Source organism: Schistocerca nitens, chromosome 5, assembly GCF_023898315.1.
Source record: "Schistocerca nitens isolate TAMUIC-IGC-003100 chromosome 5, iqSchNite1.1, whole genome shotgun sequence".
Taxonomy (NCBI): domain Eukaryota; kingdom Metazoa; phylum Arthropoda; class Insecta; order Orthoptera; family Acrididae; genus Schistocerca; species Schistocerca nitens.
The window spans coordinates 851,920,279-851,938,999 of NC_064618.1; the positions used below are offsets into that span (position 1 = coordinate 851,920,279).

At 47.5% G+C, this 18,721-nt stretch overlaps 1 protein-coding gene across 1 annotated transcript in view; it reads left to right on the forward strand.

Moving 5' to 3' along the window:
* LOC126260759 (uncharacterized) overlaps positions 1-18,721 on the forward strand; it is a 1,547,391-nt gene that overhangs the window by 768,026 nt on the left and 760,644 nt on the right. Inside the window, exons 36-37 of the mRNA XM_049958097.1 lie at positions 75-244; positions 10,612-10,885. Coding sequence (XP_049814054.1) covers positions 75-244; positions 10,612-10,885 — 444 coding nt within the window. The remainder of the gene's footprint in view (positions 1-74; positions 245-10,611; positions 10,886-18,721) is intronic.

The following is an 18,721-nucleotide window of genomic DNA, read 5'->3' on the forward strand; positions in this document are numbered from 1 at the left end:
ACGGCACGAGAACAGTGTCGCAGCGTGCGCCAGTGAGGCTACGCACTGAGCAGCGCCACCTTTGCGCGTTTCAGGGAGGCGGCGGAGGCGGGCGAGGGCGTGGAGGCGGCGCCGCAGTTCACGATGCGGCTGCGCGACCGGCGCGTGCAGGCGACCTACCCGGTGCGGATGACCTGCCAGGTGGCCGGCTGGCCCGCCCCCACCCTCACCTGGACCAAGGACGGCGCTGACGTCACGCCGGACGGTAAGTGCCGAGCCCTGGCAGCCGCACACTGCACCCGTCAAACCTAACGTCGCAGGCCCTTAAGGTTTTTTTTTTTTTTTGGTCATCAGTCTACTGACTGGTTTGATGCGGCCCGCCACGAATTCCGTTCCTGTGCTAACCTCTTCACCTCAGAGTAGCACTTGCAACCTACGTCCTCAATTATTTGCTTGACGTATTCCAATCTCTGTCTTCCTCTACAGTTTTTGCCCTCTACAGCTCCCTCTAGTACCATGGAAGTCATTCCCTCATGTCTTAGCAGATGTCCTATCATCCTGTCCCTTCTCCTTATCAGTATTTTCCACATATTACTTTCCTCTCCGATTCTGCGTAGAACCTCCTCATTCCTTACCTTATCAGTCCACCTAATTTTCAACATTCGTCTACAGCACCACATCTCAAATGCTTCGATTCTCTTCTGTTCCGGTTTTCCCACAGTCCATGTTTCACTACCATACAATACGGTACTCCAGACGTACACCCTCAGAAATTTCTTCCTCAAATTAAGGCCGGTATTTGATATTAGTAGACTTCTCTTGGCCAGAAATGCCTTTTTTGCCATAGCGAGTCTGCTTTTGATGTCCTACTTGCTCCGTCCGCCATTGGTTATTTTACTGCCTAGGTAGCAGAATTCCTTAACTTCATTGACTTCGTGACCATCAATCCTGATGTCAAGTTTCTCGCTGTTCTCATTTCTACTACTTCTCATTACCTTCGTCTTTCTCCGATTTACTCTCAAACCATACTGTGTACTCATTAGACTGTTCATTCCGTTCAGCATATCATTTAAGTCTTCTTCACTTTCACTCAGGATAGCAATGTCATCAGCGAACCGTTTCATTGATATCCTTTCACTTTGTATTTTAATTCCACTCCTGAACCTTTCTTTTATTTCCATCATTGCTTCCTCGATGTACAGATTGAAGAGTAGGGGCGAAAGGCTACAGCCTTGTCTTACACTCTTCTTAATACGAGCACTTCGTTCTTGATCGTCCACTCTTATTATTCCCTCTTGGTTATTGTACATATTGTATATGATCCGTCTCTCCCTACAGCTTACCCCTACTTTTTTCAGAATCTCGAACAGCTTGCACCATTTTATATTGTCGAACGCTTTTTCCAGGTCGACAAATCCTATGAAAGTGTCTTGATTTTTCTTTAGCCTTGCTTCCATTATTAGCCCTAAAGTCAGAATTGTCTCTCTCGTCCCTTTACTTTTCCTAAAGCCAAACTGATCGTCACCTAGCGCATTCTCAATTTTCTTTTCCATTCTTCTATATATTATTCTTGTAAGCAGCTTCGATGCATGAGCTGTTAAGCTGATTGTGCGATAATTCTCGCACTTGTCAGCTCTTGCCGTCTTCGGAATTGTGTGGATGATGCTTCTCCGAAAGTCAGATGGTATATCGCCAGACTCATATATTCTACACACCAACATGAATAGTCGTTTTGTTGCCACTTCCCCCAATGATTTTAGAAATTCTGATGGAATGTTATCTATCCCTTCTGTCTTATTTGACCGTAAGTCCTCCAAACCTCTTTTAAATTCCGATTCTAATACTGGATCCCCTATCTCTTCTAAATCGACTCCTGTTTCTTCTTCTATCACATCAGACAAATCTTCACCCTCATAGAGGCTTTCAATGTATTCTTTCCACCTATCTGCTCTCACCTCTGCAATTTAACAGTGCAATTCCCGTTGCACTCTTAATGTTACCACCGTTGCTTTTAATGTCACCAAAGGTTGTTTTGACTTTCCTGTATGCTGAGTCTGTCCTTCCGACAATCATATCTTTTTCGATGTCTTCACATTTTTGCTGCAGCCATTTCGTCTTAGCTTCCCTGCACTTCCTATTTATTTCATTCCTCAGCGACTTGTATTTCTGTATTCCTCATTTTCCCGGAACATGTTTTTACTTCCTCCTTTAATCAATCAACTGAAGTATTTCTTGTTACCCATGGTTTCTTCGCAGCTACCTTCTTTGTACCTAAGTTTTCCTTCCGAACTTCTGTGATGGCCCTTGTTAGAGATGTCCATTCCTCTTCAACTGTACTGCCTACTGCGCTATTCCTTATTGCTGTATCTATAGCATTAGACAACTTCAAACGTATCTCGTCTTTCCTTAGTATTTCCGTATCCCACTTCTTTGCGTATTGATTCTTCCTGACTAATGTCTTGAACTTCAGCCTACTCTTCATCACTACTATATTGTGATCTGAGTCTATATCTGCTCCTGGGTACGCCTTACAATCCAGTATCTGATTTCGGAATTCTGTCTGACCATGATGTAATCTAATTGAAATCTTCCCGTATCTCCCGGCCTTTTCCAAGTATACCTCCTCCTCTTGTGATTCTTGAACAGGGTATTCGCTATTACTAGCTGAAACATGTTACAGAACTCAATTAGTCTTTCTCCTCTTTCATTCCTTGTCCCAAGCCCATATTCTCCTGTAACCTTTTCTTCTACTCCTTCCCCTACAACTGCATTCCAGTCGCCCATGACTATTAGATTTTCGTCCCCCTTTACATACTGCATTACCCTTTCAATATCCTCATAGACTTTCTCTGTCTGTTCATCTTCAGCTTGCGACGTCGGCATGTATACCTGAACTATCGTTGTCGGTGTTGGTTTGCTGTCGATTCTGATTAGAACAACCCGGTCATTGAACTGTTCACAGTAACACACCCTCTGCCCTACCTTCCTATTCATAACGAATCCTACACCTGTTATACCATTTTCTGCTGCTGTTGATATTACCCGATACTCATCTGACCAGAAATCCTTGTCTTCCTTCCACTTCACTTCACTGACCCCTACTATATCTAGATTGAGTCTTTGCATCTCCCTTTTCAGATTTTCTAGTTTCCCTACCACGTTCAAGCTTCTGACATTCCACGCCCCGACTCGTAGAACGTCATCCTTTCGTTGATTATTCAATCATTTTCTCATGGTAACCTCCCCCTTGGCAGTCCCCTCCCGGAGATCCGAATGGGGGACTATTCCGGAATCTTTTGCCAATGGAGAAATCATCATGACACTTCTTCAATTACAGGTCACATGTCCTGTGGATACACGTTACGTGTCTTTAATGCAGTGGTTTCCATTGCCTTCTGCATCCTCATGTCGTTGATCATTGCTGATTCTTCCGCCTTTAGGGGCAATTTCCCACCCCTAGGACAAGAGAGTGCCCTGAACCTCTATCCGCTCCTCCGCCCTCTTTGACAAGGCCGTTGCAGAATGAGGCTGACTTCTTATGCCGGAAGTCTTCGGCCGCCAATGCTGATTATTTATCAAAATTTAGGCAGTGGCGGGGATCGAACCCGGGACCGAAGACGTTTTGATTATGGATCAAAGACGCTACTCCTGGACCACGGGTACTTCCTTAAGGTACCAAAGCATAGTACCCGACGTTCTTCATCTCCGAACTACACTTCTGACAGGTCTCCGAAATGCCCATCCTTTCCTTAATTATCAGTCACCAGTCTTGCGACTCATTTGAAGGCTGTGCCGTGATTACCCGTCCTATCCAAATCTGTTCATCTGACAGCAGCACTTAAAGGCCTAACCACATTGCGCAGTTATTTTTTATGCCAGAAACTCTCTCTTCCCCTACAGTTTTGCCCTCTCCGTCAACTTCTAGTGATAGGCGTAACTTATGTATCGCACTTTGCACCCTCCTTCCATCCTTCCTCTCCCTCTTGGCATCACCCCCATTACTCATGCAGCAGGTTTGGCCATCTTTGTCCCAGTACATCAAAGGTCAAATATTTACAACGTCAGAAAACGTACGAAAACCCTACACAACGAGTGGCCTCGTGAAGACAGTGGACATGACGCCTGTCGTCGGTTGCTGAAGCCTGTGTAGTGCCCTTGTCACCATACAGTGGTGGCAGCAATGGATTCCTGATGCCACACACTAGAATCGGCGCCTATCTGATTCACAGTAGACCGCTCTGAAGATCCATACCAGACACTGTTGACTCAGAAAGAGGAATTCTCGAGTGGTCTCCGATTTGGTATGACCCATGTGTCTTGCACAGATTAGCAAGCTACTTTGAAAGTCACTTAATTAGCCACGTGGCTACATAGCCACTAAACATCTGTCCTTAGTAGACTGCTCATATATTATGTCTACACTCACTCCACAAGCTGCATCAACCCACAACAACAACAAATGTTCAAATGTGTGTGAAATCTTATGGGACTTAACTGCTTAGGTCATCAGTCCCTAAGCTTACACACTACTTAACCTAAGTTATCCGAAGGACAAACACACACACCCATACCCGAGGGAGGACTCGAACCTCCGTTGGGATCAGCCGCGCAGTCCATGACAGCACCGCCTGAGACCGCTCGGTAAACCCCGCGCGGCAAAAACCCACAACATTCGGGAGTCGTAATGTACAGAGCACCTCTTCAAATGAAATGACAACCCTTCCCCTTACTCTCTGCCGTTCGTTTTAGTTACGCAGCCGATCAGACAAATTTCTTTTTCATTCCAAAATACACATCCCATAACATTTCCGGCAGATGAAAACGAATTCGCCTTATTTAATTTTGAACCATCAGCATCTATCTGTGGCTTTGACTGCATGTTTCGTATGTGACGTGAAGTAGTGGACCCGCATCCCATGTACAGCAAAGACATTGTGGATCACATAATGCATTGCTCTTAAAATTACGAGAGCATTCACTGGAGACACAACAGCAGTTCAGAGATGTTGGCCACTGATGGATTCGTGTGTCCGATTGGAGTTAATCCTCTGAGTGTCAGTTAAGACCTGAAGATGGCGTACTAAATCACGGATACTGGTGGCTATACAATAAATAACATCCAAAGGACGGCCGTAAGTGTTCCATTGTATTACATAAGTGAATGGCCGAAGTCACTCAAACATTCAGTCAGAGCTGTAAGTGGTGATTCAATTACGCCAGAACATTGTCCCCGGAAATAGTCTCCGATCGGAAGTCGACCATGAAAGAAGAACTTGATGCAGAGTATACATATCTTTCTTGTTCTTTCTTTCCCTTTGAGTATAACTATTTTTTGCTTTGTTTTGTTTGTGTTTTTTATAAGTAACTGAAATTAGTAACAGCTACGAGGTGCGGCTAGAAAAAAACCGGACTGATGCTGGAAAAAACATTTATTTACAATTATTTACAATTTCATGTTCAATGGCTCTGAGCACTATGCGACTCAACTTCTGAGGTCATCAGTCGCCTAGAACTTAGAACTAATTAAACCTAACTAACCTAAGGACATCACACACATCCATGCCCGAGGCAGGATTCGAACCTGCGACCGGAGCGGTCACGCGGTTCCAGACTGAAGCGCCTAGACCGCACGGCCACACCGGCCGGCCTACAATTTCATGTTATCTCCTTCAATGTACTCTCCTCCTCGGTCTCTACACCGCTCCATACGAATTTTCCACTGTTCATAGCAATGCTGCAGATCATTTTCGGTAAGTCCATACATTACTTCCGTCGCTTTTTTTTTTACTGCTTCAACAGTCTCAAATCTAGTTCCTTTCAAAGCTGACTTGACTTTAGGGAAAAGAAAAAAGTCACAGGGGGCCAAATCAGGTGAGTAGGGTGGATGATCTAAGATGGGAATGTTGTGTTTTGCCAAAAATGTTTTCACTGACAACGCACTGTGAGCTGGGGCATTGTCTTGGTGAAGGATCCATGACTTTTTTCTCCACAAATCGTTCCGTTTTCTCCGTACTCGTTCACGTAGGGTAGCCAGGACGCTAATGTAGTAATGCTGATTCACTGTTTGTGCCTCTGGTACCCAATCAATGTGCACAATCCCTTTGATGTCAAAAAAAAAAAAAAACAATCATCATTGCCTTGAATTTCGATTTTGACATTCGTGCTTTTTTTTGTCGTGGAGAACCAGGAGTTTTCCAATGCATCGATTGGCGTTTAGTTTCGGGATCGTAAGTAAAAAACCACGATTCATCGCAAGTAATAACATTTTGTAAGAAGGTGGGATCACTTTCAATGTTTTCCAGGATGTCAGAACAAATCATTCTTCGGCGTTCCTTCTGTTCAATTGTGAGACACTTTGGAACCATTTTTGAGCACACTTTGTTCATGTTGAAACTTTCATGAAGAATCAGCCTAACACTTTCCTTGTCAACTCCTGTTAACTCAGACACTGCTCTGATTGTTAAACGGCGATCTTGTCGAACAAGTTTACCGATTTTTTCAATGTTTGCATCAGTTTTTGCTGACAATGGTCTGCCAGTGCGAGTGTCATCACTGGTGTCTTCGCGGCCATCTTTAAATCGTTTAAACCACTCAAACACTTGTGTTCGCGATAAACAATCATCGCCGTACACTTGTTGTAACATTACAAACGTTTCACTTGCAGATTTTCCTAGTTTGAAACAAAATTTGATGTTAACACGCTGTTCTTTCTGTACACTCAACATTTTCCGACGCACAGACAAAACGTCAACTACTTAAAACAGACGCCACGGGCAGACTGAGTGCAGGAGGCAGATGAAACTCGAGCAGTAGGCGGAGCGGGAGTCACGTGACAGGCCACGCGACTTTCAGCCTTATTGCATTCGTTTTATTGTTTCACCAGTACTAGTCCGGTTTTTTTCTAGCCACACCTCGTATTCTTCATATTAAAGACCCGCCAGTGTAGCCGAGAGCGCTAATGCGCTGCTTCCTGGACTCGGGTAGGCGCGCCGGTCCCGGATCGAATCCCCCGGTGGATTAACGACGAGGCCCGGTGTGCCGGCCAGCCTGGGGTATGGTTTTAGGCGGTTTTCCACATCCCGCTAGATGAATACCGGGCTGGTCCCCATGTTCCGCCTCAGTTACACGGCTCGCAGACATGTGACCACATTCGCACTTTTCCATGGATTACACTCCACGCAGACAGCTGGGGTACACGGATTCCGTCCCGCGGGGTACGGGGTGGCGGCAGGAAGGGCATCCGGCCCCCCTTTAACCATTAACATGCCACATCCGATTAACGATGGCTGACCCTTCGGGACAAGGCTCAAGTGATAGAAAAAAATTTATCTTCATATTAAAACACTTTAGTTTAAAATAAATAATTATGGAGATGAACACACTGCTAAATCAGTTTCCTACAGGCAAAGTTAGATGATAGGTCAGCAGAATCACGGAAAATTATTTTATGCAGCACCGGCTATACCGTAAACAAACTTCTTCTTATGTTGTAAAGACACTTCATTCTAGCAGATTGATTAATCAATACGTTGAGATAAGTTAATAATTGTTCTTGGTAGACTATGTGCATGTCATCTCGCAAGACTACGGAATCCTCTTTTTTTTTTTAATCATTCACTACTTGAAATTTGGAACTTTGTTTGGAGAATATGCAGAGCAATTATCACAATGTACAGTCCTCTTTCCTCATTTCTCTTTGTTAAATGACAACGTGCTCATTTCATAATATGGAATAACAGTAATGCCTTGTACTGATAGCTTGTACAGAATATACGGTACTACGATCGAAACAGCCCGCAGCCTCTCTGCCAAGACTCTGCCTACGTCTAGTTTAGGAGTGTCTCACATCCACAAGCAGCCCGCATCTCGTGGTCGTGCGGTAGCGTTCTCGCTTCCCACGCCCGGGTTCCCGGGTTCGATTCCCGGCGGGGTCAGGGATTTTCTCTGCCTCGTGATGGCTGGGTGTTGTGTGATGTCCTTAGGTTAGTTAGGTTTAAGTAGTTCTAAGTTCTAGGGGACTGATGACCTCAGATGTTAAGTCCGATAGTGCTCAGAGCCATTTGAACGACCGCGACTCGTCCTCACGACTTTACTTCCGCCAGTGCATCTCCTACTGTCCACACTTTACAGACGTTCTCCTGTATAAATAGCGGGACAAGCGCTTCTAGAAGAAAAGGATATGGCGGAGACACGGCTTAGCCACGGCCTGGGGAACTGCACTGAGGTACAGACGAAAATAAAGCTGTGAACACCGGTCGTGCTCAGCCGTGAGAGCAAAAGGTAAACCTTCAGAGTTTGAATCCCATTCCGTCAGTTTTAATGTGCCAGGAAGTTTCAAACAAGGGCACACTAGGCTGCAGAATAAAAATACATTCTGGAAACAATCCCTAAAGCTTGGCTATTCCATTTCTCCGAAATATCTCTATTTGCAGGTGTGTAATCTGGAATGGTATGAAGGAGAACTTCTGTGGAGATTGACACGTTTTAGAAGAGGTACTGCAGGAAGTAATATTATGAGAGTCGTGTTTGGATAGCTCAGCCGGTAGGTAACTTGACCACGAGAGGAAAAGATCCCAGATTCGAGTCGACTTAAGGTGCCCGGAAGTTTCAGTCTTCATTTGGTTTCATCTCGCAAGATATCCGCACAGATGTTAGTGAATTGTCTGTAGGCACCGAACACGGCTCTCACCCAGGAGTTCTAAACACCGGCGTTCACTGTGTAAACAGGTAGGTGTTTGAGAGACGTGCAATACAGTGGTGTCCAAAATTAAAGCAACGAACTGCTATTTTCACGTCCGGTGTGTAAATTCACGATGAATCGTTAGTCTGTACGATCGTATTCTTTACAGAAGATGACTTTCCAGTCAACGGACAACAGCGCGAACAATGACGTCACGGTACTTATCAAGCGGGGTAGTGTTTGCAGGGTAGACCCACATCCACAATCGCTGTGTACGCAGTCACAGGCTGTGCAGTGTGGCCTACGGACTTTATGCCGTGGAGGGCCATAGGAAGAATGGAAGCAGGAGAGTATCAAAGTGATGTGTCCCAATTGCGTAATGTGAATCGTTCTGTTGTTTCTCGGATGAGGCGGTAGTTTATAGAGACTGAAACTATGTTCCGGAGACCAGGACAGAACCGACCACGTATGATATCAAAAAGAGTGGACCGTTATTTAGCCTTAAGGGCACGACGGTAGCGCCTTAGAACTGCACTGGAAGTGGCATCTGAACTCACAGCAACCCCTAGACGAGCTGTATCGAGCCAAACGGTGTACAGAAGGCTTCAGCAGAGCGGTCTTAATTGTTGGAGGCTTGTTGTCTGTTAATCTCTGGCGTGTCTTCACAGAAGGGAATCTCTAGAGTGGAGCCGTCAACACGTTACCTGGATGTTCAAACATAGGGCCAATGCTGTTTTCACAGATGAGTCCCGATTTGGTGTGGAGAGTAATTCTCGACGGATTCGCATCTGGGGGACACGTGGAACACGATTTCGGAACCCAAACGTTGTGGAAAGAGACGGATATCGGGGAAGATCCCTAATGGTGTGGGCAGGGACTATGTTGACCACTCGAACACCTCTTCATGAAATTGTTTGGGTGAATCGGCAAGGTTTAACTGCTGCCAGGTATTGTGACGACATGTTCTGACGTCATGTGCGGTTGTCACGAGGTGCTGTGGGCCCAGACTTTGTATTGATGAACGATAATGGTCGATCTATGAGGTGTTTCTTTGGAAACATAAGATAGTGCAGAATGAGATTGTCACTCTGCAGTGGAGTGTGCGCTTATATGAAACCTCCCGTCAGATTAAAACTCTGTGCCGGACCGAGACTCAAACTCGGGATCTTTGCCTTACGCGGGCAAGTGCTCTAGCAAAGGTCCCGAGTTCGAGTCTCGGTCGGGCACACAGTTTTAATCTGCCACGAGGTTTCACATAAGATATTACACACATGGCGTAGCCTGCTTGTTATCACGATTTCAGTCCCATACAGCATGTCTGGGATGCACTAGGAAGACGGGTTGCACCAGGTCAGCACCCACCAACCCCTCTCCAAGACATATGAGCAGTTCTGCAGGAAGAACGGGCGTTATTGCCTCAACATGAGACTGATGACAACATTCCCAGTACGCCCCGTCGTTGTCAGGCCTATATTGGTGCCATACGTGGTCACGTCCCACGCTGAGCATATTAAGCAGTCGTCAGAATGTGTGTACAAACCCTTGAAGTTGGAAAAAACCGAAGAACTTTTTGTCTAGCGTCATGCATGTTCCAGTTAATTACGTACCGCATTCTTTACAGTGTTTGTACATTAGTATCAGCCCCCCCGGATTAGCCGAGCGGTCTAGGACGCTGCAGTATGGACTGTGGGGCTCGTCCCGGTGGAGGTTCGAGTCCTGCCTCGGGCATGTGTGTGTGTGTTTGTCCTTAGGATAATACAGGTTAAGTAGTGTGTAACCTTAGCGACTGGTGACCTCAGCAGTTAAGTCCCATAAGATTTCACAAACATTTGAACATTTTTTTACATTAGTATCACCTGTTTATACTGTATCATGGCAAAATAATAGCAGCCTTGCAGTATTTCCATTTGCTGCTTTAATTTCGGACACGTGTGTACTGGTGGCTGGTGCAGACCGTCGCTCCATGACGAGCGACGAGGCCAGCTTCCACACGCTGGAGCTGTCGCACGCGGCGCTGGAGGACTCTGGCGAGTACTGCGCGACGGCGCGCAACGCGCACGGTGCCGTCTCTTGCCGCGCCACGCTCGTCGTCGACAAGGGCATCCGCGCCTACGTCGCGCCCGACTTCGTCTTCCAGCTGGAGCCCGCCGCCGCCGCCGTCCCCGAGGGCGGAGAGCTGCGCCTGCGCGCGCAGGTCGAGGCCTACCCCGCCGTCGGCGTCATGTGGTGAGTACTGCAGCCCACAGCGCGACGGCGGAGAATGTATATAAATGACCTTGTAGGTAGTGTCGGAAGTTCCATGCGGCTTTTCGCGGATGATGCTGTAGTATACAGAGAAGTTGCAGCTTTAGAAAATTGTAGCGAAATGCAGGAAGATCTGCAGCGGAAGGCACTTGGTGCAGGGAGTGGAAATTGACCCTTAACATAGACAAATCTAATGTATTGCGAATACATAGAAAGAATGATAGCGGAACAAACACTGGTAGCAGTTACTTCTGTAAAAAATGTGGCAGTATGCGTTCGGAACGATTTGAAGTGGAATGATCGTATAAAATTAATTGTTGGTAAGGCGGGTACCAGGTTGAGATTCATTGGGAGAGTCCTTAGAAAATGTAGTCCTCAACAAATGAGGTGGCTTACAAAACACTCGTTCGACCTATACTTGAGTACTGCTCAAAAGTGTGGGATCCGTAACTGGTCGGGTTGACAGAGGAGATAGGGAAGATCCAAAGAAGAGCGGCGCGTTTCGTCACAGGGTTAATTGGTAAGCGTTGTGTTGACGTTTAGCAAACTCAAGTGGCAGACTCTGCAAGAGAGGCGCTCTGCATCGCGGTGTAGCTTGCTCGCCAAGTTTCGAGACGGTGCGTTTCTGTATGAGGTGTCGAATGTATTGCTTCCCCCTACTTATACCTCACGAGGAGATCACGAATGTAAAATTAGAGAGATTCGAGCGCACACGGAGGCTTTCAGACAGTCGTTCTTCCCGCGCCCCATACGCGACTGGAACAGAAAAGGGAGGTAATGACAGTGGCACATAAAGTGCCCCCCGCCACACACCGTTGGGTGGCTTGCGGAGTATAAATGTAGATGTAGATGTAGAACTGAGTCCACACAGTTTACATCACTGCTTACTGTCTCACACTTGCTATGTCGTAGGGAGCTGGTGTTGAGCGGAAGGATACTGAGCCACAAATGTACTGACGTTTTTATTAAAATTGCGAACCAGTTAATTAAAACAAAGAAAATGATAGAAGACAATCCGGGAAGCTAACCCTGGTATTAATTAGATTAATCTCCAAGAACAGAATTGTTGGTAGAAATTATATAACTTTCAGAAATGACTGAATGAAATTTGAAAAAAAAAAAATTGTTATTTGAGAACAACATCAACTTAAAAAAATTTCATGGATCCTTAGCACGGAGGTCTAATCAGATCACAAGTCTATAAAATTAACCTGCATATTCCACATTATAAGTTTCAAAAACATACTGAAAATAGCCAACAGGTCATTAACACTAGCCTTCCACTATAACCTAACTGCTTTCAGTTAATTAGAAGGAAGACCACTGATTCCAAGCAAGCGGAATAACTGACAACATTTAATTCAAAGGATGATACAAGCACAGCCGATAAGTTTCTCTTTGTCCCCTTAAGTGTGGACGGCGATCGTCACTAGAGAGATAAACACTCTGAGTAAAGGCATTTATCGTATCCAGCCCTCAATAGCTGAACCCACAATATAAACAATAGATACATGAAGCTATCATGTCGTGTAACATGTGAACCACTAATTAAGAACTGTAGTTTACAATACAAATAGTCACTGTCCGCAGCTCGTGGTCTTGCGTTAGCGTTCTCGCTTCCCGCGCACGGGGTCCCGGGTTCGATTCCCGACGGGTTCAGGGATTTTCCTGCCTCTAGATGACTGGGTATTGTTGTCTCGTCTTCATCAATACGGTCGGAGGGAGGCAATGGCAAAACCACCTCCGCTACGACCTCCGCTACGACTCCGCTTAGTCGCGGTGCGGGTATCCCGCATCGTTCCCTACGGTCGTCGGAGTATGGGACCTCATCTTCACCAAATACACCTGAGGAAGGCAAACGTTGCACGTAACGCACCTGAGTAACGACAAATTTTAACGATACGTGTCGCGAAACTTGGTCAGTCAGCTCGAGCGCCACTCACCGAAACGTAAATTGAGTGAGATCATTTGAAGTTTGCAGTTCACGATGGTTGACCAGGACAGCGAGTTACGGCAGCGCTGTTCAGTACAACACAACCATGCACAGGGTAATCGGACGCTCGCTATAATTACTTGCAGATCGAAGCGTAAGTTCAGAACCGCTCGGCCAATGCATGCCATCACGTAGCTGTTATGACGACTCCGCTAAGGATCAGGGACCAGAGGATTCTATTCACCAGACGCCTCTGCACCCGGTTCTTGACACTGGCAGAGAGGAACCCAACCTGGCACCACAGTGGACACAGGCTTCTTGCAAATTGAAATCCCGGGAACAAGTCGGGTTCCGTATGATAGCTTTCTCAACGAACGATCTTCGTGCTCCGAGCCGAGACTCAGTCCCACCGAACCCACGGTGTCCAAACAACCAACTTTTAGCAGTGGGCCAAGGGTGCTGTCGGCCACGACGTTATGGCATTTACGCCAGCCGCTGTGAAACATACCGCTCAACCGCCTCACTACGGGAGCCGCTCTTGGCCGCGAGAGCGCTTCAATCCCGGGCCACGAACCTGCCCTCTGCAGTCGACAAACCACTCGAGAAGCGCTAATAACGAGCGGGAATTGTTGATACCAAAACGTGGCCGCATGGCAGAATGCTTTAATGACAGCATAATCACCTCGGTTGAGAAGCGTGAGCCCGCATCTCGTGGTCGTGCGGTAGCGTTCTCGCTTCCTACGCCCGGGTTCCCGGGTTCGATTCCCGGCGGCGTCAGGGATTTTCTCTGCCTCGTGATGGCTGGGTGTTGTGTGCTGTCCTTAGGTTAGTTAGGTTTAAGTAGTTCTAAGTTCTAGGGGACTTATGACCACAGCAGTTGAGTCCCATAGTGCTCAGAGCCATTTGAACCATTTTTTTGAGAAGCGTGTCAGATAGTCCATTTTCGTCATATTGTTTTCCCTCTCCTGAAGAAACAATGACGATCACTGTTTCTGTTCATCCCACAAATTCCCTAAACACAACCTGGAGTGTCCTGTTCTAGAGGGGCATCCAAAGAAGAATAGAAGGAGTCACAATCATTCATAAATATTTATTGGTAAACACAGTTTCTATGAGTCTGAATAGAACAAAAATCTCCAGGAGCAAAATAGAAGAAAGTTCTTCACTAACAAAAGTAATCTAGAGTTCCTAGTGCACAAAATAAATAATTAAGCTCCACCACGCTTGAAATAGTCAATCATCTTAAGCAACCAAAGAAAGCAATATCAGAACTTTAACTTGAACAGTAAAAGGCTTTTCTCGACTCGACTTTACTCAACAAGCCCGCAGCCAACTTTACTTTACAGAAGAAACAAACACTTAACGATATCTTATGCAGATAATTCACTTGCTGAAGTATCAATAGTCGAACGGTAACGAAAATGAAGAAGTCTGACAATGATATAAAACTTTAAGTCTGACTAGCCCCCATTCTACGTCCAATACTTTCCAATCATACCCGCCCACGTTAGGCTAAATTTTTCTGCCTGACTCATGTAGTACTGTCACCGTCAGAGCGTGGTACGGGACTACAAGTCCCACCGCCACACCTCCAAAGTGAATTGCAGTGACGCAGTCACTGCCCTGTGGAAATTTACTGCCTCACCAAATCAGACCGCAATAGACCGGTGATGCTGTATTGTAACATATATAAAAAAAAATAAAACAAAAAAGTCTGACACTATCTGTTAAGTCTCAGCTGGCACGTCGCCGAACAGCTGACTTTGAGTCCCAGAGTTGTGGAGGCGGCGTGCTGACCAGGGCGGCGCCTGAATCCTTGGCGCGGCGTACCTGAAGGTCTTCCAGTTGCCGGCTGCCACGGAACTGCTGTCGGGAACTCGTGTGCCGGTCTAAATGGCCGCCTCACGGATGGATACTTCCGGCGTGTTTTCAGCACGCGACACGGTGGTTGCATGAAGAGATGCGGTTTGTCAACGACCTCTGTCGTCGCCGTGTGCGCCTCCTGGAGGCCTGGCTGGATAGAGAGTCTGGATACAGAGAGAGTGGCCATAGGTGAAGTTGCCCGTGATTGGTTGATTAGCTTTGGCAGAAAAATGGCGCCGAACGTCTCTCGCGCTTCCTATGTTCGCCGTCCTTTTGAGTTGAAGTTCAGAGGACTTTTGGAAACGATTAAAAGGTATTTGAATTATTGAGAGACTTGTTATGCGTTGTGCATGCATGTTCGATTTAGTTGTATATCGTTTTTAGTACGTAATTAGCGTTTGCGATCTTAAAGACGAGTTGAAATAATGAAGCGTTTTGTGATGAAGTCGGTGGGCCTACATGTTTGAAGTAAACACGTTAGTAATTGTACAGTATTGTTTTTGACATCTGTACTTCGTTCTGGAGACGTTCGTAAACGATGCCAGGTTGTGTTGCATTTGGTTGTTCCAATAGAGGCGAAGGTGGATTTCGCATTTTAGCATTTCCACGCAATGAAGAAAAACGAAAGCAGTGGGCAGTCGCAGTCAACAGGGCTGACATAAATCAACCAAACACTCTTATCTATGCGAAGGAAGTCGTTTTTGCTTTTTACTACATATAAAACAACATGCAATATACGTAGTTAAATTTGAAAACAGACCTGTAAACTGGCTGTGTGAAAATTATTGTAACACATTATTCTTATAAACAAAGGCATTTAACGAATGATTTTGCCATATTTTCTTGTGGTTTTGATTCGGTGAGTGTGTACTCCACTACTCCACTACTCCACTACTGGCCATTCAAATGTCCCGCCCGCAGTTTGGCAGAAAAATGGCCGCCGTATCGTCCGGTTGGCCACTCCCTCCCTATACAGGCTCTCTGTGGCTGGAGCGCTGCCGATGCCCTCTGCCGGCCTCGCCGCTGAGTTGCAGGGTTCGAAACCCCGCGTCACCTGAACGTCAGGGCCTCACACTGCTGCAACCCGCACAGTGTACATGGTTGGTTGGTTTGTGGGATTAAAGGGACCAGACTGCGATGGTCATCGGTCCCTTTTTCAAAAAAAAAAAAATTAAAACCGGCCAAAGAGAATAAAAAAAAACAGCAGGAAAGACGTCAGACGACACAGGACGAGAAAGACTCCGACAGAGATCAGACAAAACAAAGTAAAACACACAGAGTGTGACGGTGGTTGGCCGACCATAGAGAAAAAAAGAGGAAAAGCCAACCACCAAGAACACATTAAAAACTCAGTTTAAAATCAGAGGCTAAAAGCCAGAATCAACGCTAAAAAAAACAAACACTCAGATTAAACTATAAAAACCCCCTGCCCGAATAAAACGCAAAACTAAGTCCAACATGGCAGAGTCATCTAGTAAAAGGGCAGGGAGCGTGTCAGGCAGTGCGAACGTCTCCTGAGCACAGCTAAAAGCGGACACTCCAATAAAATGTGCACCACAGATAAAACGGAGCCGCAGCGACACAGAGGTGGGTCCTCACGGCGCAATAAGTGGCCGTGTGTCAGCCGAGTGTGCCCAATGCGCAGCCGGCAGAGGACAACAGACTCCTGGCGGGAGACCCGAATGGACGACCACCACACAGTCGTCGACGCCTTGATACAACGGAGTTTGTTCGGTACGGGCAGGCTGCGCCATTCAGCGTCCCATAAAGCGAAAATTTTGCGGCGTAATAGTGCCCGCAAATCAGTCGCCGGGAGGCCAATCTCCAGAGGTGGTTGACTGGTGGCCTCTTTCGCCAGGCGGTCAACATTCTCATTCCCGGGGATCCCAACATGGCCTGGGGTCCAAACAAAGACCACAGAGCGGCCGCAACGGTCAAGAGTAGACAGGGACTCCTGGATAGCCATCACTAGACGGGAACGAGGGAAACACTGGTCGAGAGCTCGTAAACTGCTCAGGGAGTCGCTACAGATAACAAAGGACTCACCTGAGCAGGAGCGGATATACTCTAGGGCTCGAAAGATGGCGACCAGCTCAGCAGTGTAAACGCTGCAGCCAGCCGCCAAGGAACGTTGTTCGGAATGGTCCCCTAGAGTGAGCGCATAACCGACACGACCAGCAACCATCGAACCGTCAGTGTAAACAATTCCAGAGCCCTGATACGTGGCCAGGATGGAAGAAAAGCGGCGGCGGAAGGCCTCTGGAGGGACTGAGTCCTTCGGGCCCTGTGCCAAGTCGAGCCGAAGGTAAGGGCGAGGAACACACCATGGGGGTGTACGCCAAGTGGCCCGGAAAGGAGGTGGAACAGGGAAAAATCCAAGCCCGGAGAGAAGCTCCTTAACGCGTACGGCGATCGGACAACCCGACCGGGGCCGACGCTCTGGCAGATGGACGACCGACTGCAGGAACAGCACACGGTAATTTGGATGCCCGGGCAAGCTAAAAACATGGGCAGCATAAGCAGCCAGTAATTGTTTGCGTCGGAACCGCAGTGGAGGGACACCTGCCTCCACTAGTAAGCTGTCCACAGGGCTGGTGCGGAAAGCACCAGTGGCAAGGCGTATCCCGCTGTGGAGAATTGGGTCCAGCACCCGCAACGCAGACGGGGATGCTGAGCCATATGCCAGGCACCCATAATCCAGACGGGACTGGATTAACGCCTGATAGAGCCGTAACAGGGTAGAGCGGTCGGCGCCCCAGCGGGTGTGGCTCAAACATCGCAGTGCATTGAGATGCCGCCAACACGCCTGTTTGAGCTGCCGGATATGAGGCAGCCAAGTCAACCGGGCATCGAAAACCACCCCCAAAAACCTGTGTGATTCCACCACCGAAAGATGTTCGCCGTTAAGAGAAAGCTGCGGCTCCGGGTGGACAGTACGTCGCCGGCAGAAATGCATAACGCGGGTCTTGGCTGCCGAAAACTGAAACCCATGCGCTACAGCCCAAGACTGCGCCTTACGGATAGCGCCCTGTAGCTGACGTTCAACAGCTGCAATGCCAGTAGAGCTGTAGTAAAGGCAGAAGTCGTCAGCATACAGGGAAGCGGAGACAGAATTTCCCACGGCCGCAGCAAGCCCGTTAATGGCTATTAAAAACAGACACTTAAAACAGAACCCTGTGGCACACCGTTCTCCTGGACGTGGGAGGAACTATACGAGGCCGCGACTTGCACGCGGAAGGTACGACACGACAGAAAATTGCGGATAAAAATCGGCAGAGGACCCCGAAGACCCCATCCATGAAGCGTAGAAAGGATGTGATGACGCCATGTCGTATCGTACGCCTTCCGCATGTCGAAAAAGACAGCGACCAGGTGCTGACGGCGGGCAAAGGCAGTACGGATGGCCGACTCCAGGCTCACCAGATTGTCGGTGGCGGAGCGGCCTTTACAGAACCCACCCTGAGACGGAGCCAGAAGGCACCGAGACTCCAGTACCCAATTCAAGCGCCGGCTCACCATCCGTTCAAGCAACTTGCAAAGAACGTTGGTGAGGCTAATGGGACGGTAGCTGTCCACCTCCAGAGGGTTCTTTCCAGGTTTCAAAACGGGGACGACAATGCCTTCCCGCCATTGCGACGGAAACTCCCCCTCGACCCAAAGACGGTTGTAAAGATCGAGAAGGCGCCGCTGACAGTCCACTGAAAGGTGTTTCAGCATCTGACAGTGGATGCCATCTGGCCCAGGAGCGGTATCAGGGCAAGCAGCTAGGGCACTGCGAAATTCCCACTCACTAAATGGAGCATTGTAAGATTCTGGGTGGTTGGTGCGAAACGAAAGGCTCCGACGTTCCATCCGCTCTTTAATGGAGCGGAAGGCCTGGGGGTAATTCGCAGAAGCGGAACTCACAGCAAAATGCTCTGCTAAGCGATTTTCAATGACGTCGGAGTCAGTACAAACTGCTCCATTCAGTGAGAGCGCAGGGACGCTGACAGGTGGCCGATAGCCGTAGACGAGGCGAATCT